At 50.8% G+C, this 8417-nt stretch overlaps 1 protein-coding gene across 1 annotated transcript; it reads left to right on the forward strand.

Moving 5' to 3' along the window:
• Positions 1-539: 539 nt before the first annotated feature.
• Positions 540-8358, forward strand: LOC149428177 (DNA-directed RNA polymerase I subunit RPA34-like). The gene is made up of 2 exons (XM_089667625.1): positions 540-715; positions 7741-8358. The coding sequence occupies exons 1-2, from the start codon at positions 555-557 to the stop codon at positions 8132-8134; spliced, it is 555 nt and encodes a 184-aa protein (XP_089523751.1). The 5' UTR covers positions 540-554; the 3' UTR covers positions 8135-8358.
• Positions 8359-8417: the final 59 nt, after the last annotated feature.

Raw genomic sequence — 8417 nt, forward strand, 5'->3', positions numbered from 1 at the left:
TTACGTGGATCATGGATGGGATTACGTGGATCATGGATGGGATTACGTGGATCATGGATGGGATTACGTGGATCATGGATGGGATTACGTGGATCATGGATGGGATTACGTGGATCATGGATAGGATTATGTGGACTATAGATGGGATTACGTGGATCATGGATGGGATTACGTGGATTATGGATGGGATTACGTGGATTATGGATGGTATACATTGATCATGGATGGGATTACGTGGATCATGGATGGGATTACGTGGATCATGGATGGGATTACGTGGATCATGGATGGTATACATTGATTATGGATGGGATTACGTGGATCATGGATGGGATTACGTGGATCATGGATGGGATTACGTGGATCATGGATGGGATTACATGGATCATGGATGGGATTACGTGGATCATGGATGGGATTACGTGGATCATGGATGGTATACATTGATTATGGATGGGATTACGTGGATCATGGATGGGATTACGTGGATCATGGATGGGATTACGTGGATCATGGATGGGATTACATGGATCATGGATGGGATTACGTGGATTATGGATGGGATATCAGTGTTCCGTCTGTCTCTTGCAGGGAGGATCCATTATCAGTGTCCATCGAATTTCATCCCGGTGTCAGAGTGTGACGGCTCGGTGACCTCTGAACCCGACACAGAGGTGTGGCTGATCCGAGCCCCCCCAGACTTCAGTCCGGAGAGGTAGGTGATCCCCATCTACACGTCAGTGTGACTCCCACCAATAGGGGCAGCACTGCTCTATTCCCATCGCTGACATGTCAGACCACCCACAGAGTGCTGGAAGAGTTCAGGCGGAGGTGTGGTCGGGGCTGTTCCTGGTGACTGTTCCTGGGGCCACCATGGTATAGGGGGCGGGACGTGTCCTGGGGGGGGGGGGTCTTCCTTCACTTTCTGTCCTGGAAGATATCCCTGTTGTCTCTGGGACAGGTGACCCCACCCCCTATACCATGGTGACCCCAGGAACAGTCACAGGTTGGGGGTCACCAGGAACAGCCCTGACCACACCTCCGCCTGTCCTGGTTGACTCCACACACTGAGACAGTGGGGGGGGGGGGGGGGGGAGATATACTGATCATTGGGGGGATACAGGGGGGGTGTACTGATAATAGGGGGGATACATGGGGGGGATATACTGATAATAGGGGGGATACATGGGGGGGGGGATATACTGATAATAGGGGGGATACATGGGGGGGGGATATACTGATAATAGGGGGGATACATGGGGGGGGGGATATACTGATAATAGGGGGGATACATGGGGGGGGGGATATACTGATAATAGGGGGGATACATGGGGGGGGGATATACTGATAATAGGGGGGATACATGGGGGGGGGGATATACTGATAATAGGGGGGATACATGGGGGGGGGGATATACTGATAATAGGGGGGATACATGGGGGGGGGGATATACTGATAATAGGGGGGATACATGGGGGGGAACTGATAATAGGGGGGATACATGGGGGGGTATACTGATCATAGGGGGGATACATGGGGGGGATATACTAATCATAGGGGGGATACATGGGGGGGGATATACTGATAATAGGGGGGATACATGGGGGGGGATATACTGATAATAGGGGGGATACATGGGGGGGGGGGAAACTGATAATAGGGGGGATACATGGGGGGGGATATACTGATAATAGGGGGGATACATGGGGGGGGATATACTGATAATAGGGGGGATACATGGGGGGGGATATACTGATAATAGGGGGGATACATGGGGGGATATACTGATAATAGGGGGGATACATGGGGGGGGATATACTGATAATAGGGGGGATACATGGGGGGGGGATATACTGATAATAGAGGGGATACATGGGGGGGGGATATACTGATAATAGGGGGGATACATGGGGGGGGGATATACTGATAATAGAGGGGATACATGGGGGGGGGATATACTGATAATAGGGGGGATACATGGGGGGGGGGGAAATACTGATAATAGGGGGGATACATGGGGGGGATATACTGATAATAGAGGGGATACATGGGGGGATATACTGATAATAGGGGGGATACATGGGGGGGGGATATACTGATAATAGGGGGGATACATGGGGGGGGATATACTGATAATAGGGGGGATACATGGGGGGGGATATACTGATAATAGGGGGGATACATGGGGGGGGGAAACTGATAATAGGGGGGATACATGGGGGGATATACTGATAATAGGGGGGATACATGGGGGGGGATATACTGATAATAGAGGGATACATGGGGGGGAAAACTGATAATAGGGGGGATACATGGGGGGATATACTGATAACAGGGGGGATACATGGGGGGGATATACTGATAATAGGGGGGATACATGGGGGGGATATACTGATAATAGGGGGGATACATGGGGGGATATACTGATAACAGGGGGGATACATGGGGGGGATATACTGATAATAGGGGGGATACATGGGGGGGATATACTGATAATAGGGGGGATACATGGGGGGATATACTGATAACAGGGGGGATACATGGGGGGGATATACTGATAATAGGGGGGATACATGGGGGGGATATACTGATAATAGGGGGGATACATGGGGGGGATATACTGATAATAGAAGGGATACATGGGGGGGATATACTGATAATAGGGGGGATACATGGGGGGGGGAAACTGATAATAGGGGGGATACATGGGGGGATATACTGATAATAGGGGGGATACATGGGGGGGGGGAGATATACTGATAATAGGGGGGATACATGGGGGGGGGGATATACTGATAATAGGGGGGATACATGGGGGGGGGGGATATACTGATAACAGGGGGGATATACTGATAATAGGGGGGATACATGGGGGGGGGGATATACTGATAACAGGGGGGATACATGGGGGGGAAAACTGATAATAGGGGGGATACATGGGGGGGATATACTGATAATAGGGGGGATACATGGGGGGGAAAACTGATAATAGGGGGGATACATGGGGGGGATAAACTGATAATAGGGGGGATACATGGGGGGGGGATATACTGATAATAGAAGGGATACATGGGGGGGATATACTGATAATAGGGGGGATACATGGGGGGGAAACTGATAATAGGGGGGATACATGGGGGGATATACTGATAATAGGGGGGATACATGGGGGGGGGAGATATACTGATAATAGGGGGGATACATGGGGGGGGGAGATATACTGATAATAGGGGGGATACATGGGGGGGGATATACTGATAATAGGGGGGATACATGGGGGGGGGATATACTGATAATAGGGGGGATACATGGGGGGGATATACTGATAATAGGGGGGATACATGGGGGGGATATACTGATAATAGGGGGAATACATGGGGGGGATATACTGATAATAGGGGGGATACATGGGGGGGGATATACTGATAATAGGGGGGATACATGGGGGGGATATACTGATAATGGGGGGGATATACTGATAATAGGGGGGATACATGGGGGGGATATACTGATAATAGGGGGGATACATGGGGGGATATACTGATAATAGGGGGGATACATGGGGGGATATACTGATAATGGGGGGGATATACTGATAATAGGGGGGATACATGGGGGGATATACTGATAATGGGGGGGATATACTGATAATAGGGGGGATACATGGGGGGATATACTGATAATAGGGGGGATACATGGGGGGGATATACTGATAATAGGGGGGATACATGGGGGGGAAAACTGATAATAGGGGGGATACATGGGGGGGAAAACTGATAATAGGGGGGATACATGGGGGGGATATACTGATAATAGAAGGGATACATGGGGGGGATATACTGATAATAGGGGGGATACATGGGGGGGGAAAACTGATAATAGGGGGGATACATGGGGGGATATACTGATAATAGGGGGGATACATGGGGGGGGGAAAACTGATAATAGGGGGGATACATGGGGGGATATACTGATAATAGAGGGGATACATGGGGGGGGGATATACTGATAATAGAGGGGATACATGGGGGGGGGATATACTGATAATAGGGGGGATACATGGGGGGGGATATACTGATAATAGGGGGGATACATGGGGGGGATATACTGATAATAGGGGGGATACATGGGGGGATATACTGATAATAGGGGGGATACATGGGGGGATATACTGATAATAGGGGGGATACATGGGGGGATATACTGATAATAGGGGGGATACATGGGGGGGAAAACTGATAATAGGGGGGATACATGGGGGGATATACTGATAATAGGGGGGATACATGGGGGGGGATATACTGATAATAGGGTGGATACATGGGGGGGATATACTGATAATAGAAGGGATACATGGGGGGGGATATACTGATAATAGGGGGGATACATGGGGGGATATACTGATCATTGGGGGGATACATGGGGGGATATACTGATCATTGGGGGGATACATGGGGGGGATATACTGATCATTGGGGGGATACATGGGGGGGATATACTGATCATTGGGGGGATACATGGGGGGATATACTGATAATAGGGGGGATACATGGGGGGTATACTGATAATAGGGGGGATACATGGGGGGGATATACTGATAATAGAGGGGATACATGGGGGGATATACTGATAATAGGGGGGATACATGGGGGGGATATACTGATAATAGGGGGGATACATGGGGGGGATATACTGATAATAGAGGGGATACATGGGGGGATATACTGATAATAGGGGGGTACATGGGGGGATATACTGATAATAAGGGGGATACATGGGGGGGATATACTGATAATAGGGGGGATACATGGGGGGGATATACTGATAATAGAGGGGATACATGGGGGGGGATATACTGATAATAGGGGGGATACATGGGGGGGATAAACTGATAATAGGGGGGATACATGGGGGGGATAAACTGATAATAGGGGGGATACATGGGGGGGATATACTGATAATAGGGGGGATACATGGGGGGATATACTGATAATAGGGGGGAGACATGGGGGGATATACTGATAATAGGGGGGATACATGGGGGGGGATATACTGATAATAGGGGGGATACATGGGGGGGATATACTGATAATAGGGGGGATACAGTTGCAAGAAAAAGTATGCGAACCTTTGGACTTAATAACTGGTTGACCCTCCTTTGGCAGCAATAACCTCAACCAAACGTTTCCTGTAGTTGCAGATCAGACCTGCACAACGATCTGGAGTCATTTTGGACCACTCCTCTTCACAAAACTGTTTCAGTGTAGCAATATTCTTGGGATGTCTGGTGTGAATCGCTCTCTTAAGGTCATGCCACAGCATTTCAATGGGGTTGAGGTCAGGACTCTGACTGGGCCACTCCAGAAGGCGTATTCTGTGCTGTTGCAGCCATTGTTTTGTTGAATGACTTGTATGCTTTGGGTCATCATTGTCCTGTTGCATCACCCATCCTCTGCGGAGCTTCAGTTGGTGGACAGATGGTCGTACGTTTTCCTGCAAAATGTCTTCATAAACTCTGGAATTCATTTTCCCATCAATGACAACAATCCGTCCAGCCCTGAGGCAGCAAAGCAGCCCCAAACCATGATGCTCCCTCCGCCATGTTTCACAGTGGGGATGAGGTTTTGATGTTGGTGTGCTGGGCCTTTTTTTCTCCACACATAGTGTTGTGTGTTCTTCCCAAACAACTCAATCTTGGTGTCATCTGTCCACAGTATATTCTGCCAGTAGTGCTGTGGAACATCCAGGTGCTCTTTTGCAAACTTCAAACGTGCTGCAATCTTCTTTTTGGACAGCAATGGCTTCCTCCGTGGTGTCCTCCCATGTACTCCATTCTTGTTTCATGTTTTCCTTATTGTAGATGTGTCAACAAAAATGTTAGCATGTGCCAGAGATTTCTGTAGGTCTTTAGCTGACACTCTGGGATTCTTCTTTACCTCATGCAGCATTTTGCGCTGTGCTCTTGCAGTCATTTTTACAGGACGACCACGCCTAGGGAGAGTAGCAACAGTGCTAAACTTTCTCCATTTGTAGACAGTCTGTCTTACCGTGGACACATGAACATCAAGGCTCAAGGAGATACTTTTGTAACCCTTTCCAGCTTCATGCAAGTCAACAATTCTTGATGGTAGGTCTTCTGAGAGCACTTTTCTGCGAGGCATGGTTCACATCAGACAGTGCTTCTTGAGACCAGTCAACCCAAAACAGGTGTCAGCAACACATCCAATATCATCACACTGATTGGAGTCAAGGTTGGCTCACTCCTGGCTCCAATCAGCTCTGGGAGAAGTCATTAAGCTAGGGCCTCACATACTTTTTCCTCCCTGCACTGTGAATGTTTACATGTTATGTGCAATGAAACCATGGCAACATCTAATGTTTGTGTAGTATTATGTTCAGCAGACTGTGTTCTTCTATTGTTGTGACTTAGATGACGTTCAGAGCACATTTTATCCCCAATTCATGCAAAACTCCACGGAATCCCAAGGGGTTCACATACTTTTTCTTGCAACTGTACATGGGGGGGATATACTGATCATGGGGGGGATATACTGATAATAGGGGGGATACATGGGGGGTATACTGATAATAGGGATACGGGGGGGGGATATACTGATAATAGAGGGGATACAGGGGGGGGGATATACTGATAATAGGGGGGATACATGGGGGGGATATACTGATAATAGGGGGGATACATGGGGGGGGTGACGGAGCGTAGGCAGGACAGAACGTACAGAGTAGATGTCAAACAGGTAAAGCTTTATTAGAACAGACGACAGTCACTTAATGGGGAGTAGTGCCGGGAGAGAGAGTCTGAAACACTTGTAATCCAGCCGCGGGGGGGGGGCAAAGGTAAAGTCTCCAAAGCAGTTCATAAATAGTCAGGTATCCCCGGGGAAGCATACATTCACGCAGGCTGGTGCGGTGGCCTCGGGCTGGTGGAGTGGCCTCGGGCCGGGCTGGTGCGGTGGCCTCGGGCCGGGCTGCTGCGGTGGCCTCGGGCTGGTGGGGTGGCCATTGGGCTGGCGCGGTGGCCTCGGGCCGGGCCGGTGCGGTGGCCTCGGGCCTGGCCGGTGCGGTGGCCTCGGGCTTGTGCGGTGGCCTCGGGCCGGGCTGGTGCGGTGGCCTCGGGCCGGGCTGGTGCGGTGGCCTCGGGCCGGGCTGATGTAGCTTCTGGGGTCCCCCCGCTCCAGTGGGGCTTAGGCAGAGTCTGGCCACTATCGCCCCACCGCAGCTGGGATCCCTTAGTGATTGTACGCAGAATGGAACAACAGGAGTGACCAGCACTGGCCTCTTAAACCCCCTGAGCAGGATGAGGGGGGGGGGGGGGAGGGGGTCATTATCGGGTGACAATGAAGACACTGAAACAGGATAATTGGATTTGCAGCTGTAAACAGGGTAACGGTGGGGGGAATACATTAGTACAAAGGTAAGGCACTAATTAGGGATGTATACACTAACTGAATTTGGGACCTTTTGTGGGGGGCGAGTTAACTACAGCTCGGGGCCTTTGGCACACAGGAGTGAATACTGATTGGAGGAGGCTCTTCCTATGGCCAGGAGGGATTAATAAAGGAATTAATAACTGGGACTTGCAGAGACCCATATCTTGACAGGGGGGATATACTGATAATAAGGGGGATACATGGGGGGGGCAGGTATAGGGAAGGGTATATGGTTGGTGGGGGTCTTGCACATGTGACTCGGATCTAACCCTCCCCCTCCCCTGTATTGCAGCTTCAACTCTCACCGCTTCCCTCTCCCCGGCTACAAGATGCAGAAGGTGAAGTCTGACGGCAGGAGGAGATTCTGTCACGTCATCTCGTCGCCCTGCTCTGACGCCCCGTTCACACCCTTCCTGTGCCACCCCGAGGGCTGCGGGGCCAGGCTGCTTTGTGTTCCTTCATTCAAAGGCACCATGACAGTGGCAGAGGCCCATGGGGACCCCGACACTCTTCACAGTATCCCGGACAAGCCCCCCCTGACCATCCCCCCGGGGCTGAAGCAGAGGTTCCAGCCGTTTGGTTCTCTTCCACCCAGAGCTGCCGGCGGAGGAGACTCGCTGCTATCGGGGGGAACCCGGAGAACGAAGAGAGCGAAGAAACGCAAATGGGAAAAAACAGGAAATTAACTGTAGTGGGCGTCGTGGTGACATCATCACTGGGGAGGGCGTCGTGGTGACATCATCACTGGGGAGGGCGTCGTGGTGACATCATCACTGGGGAGGGCGTCGTGGTGACATCATCACTGGGGAGGGCGTCGTGGTGACATCATCACTGGGGAGGGCGTCGTGGTGACATCATCACTGGGGAGGGCAGGGGGACAGAAATCAATAAATCCTGTATTCATATACAAGTGTCCTGGCTGGTCTGTATTACCTCACCCGTCCACTAGATGGCTGGTCTATCACAGCA

Source organism: Staurois parvus, unplaced genomic scaffold, assembly GCF_062004578.1.
Source record: "Staurois parvus isolate SC_StPar_1 unplaced genomic scaffold, SC_StPar_1.0 ptg003436l, whole genome shotgun sequence".
Classification (NCBI taxonomy): domain Eukaryota; kingdom Metazoa; phylum Chordata; class Amphibia; order Anura; family Ranidae; genus Staurois; species Staurois parvus.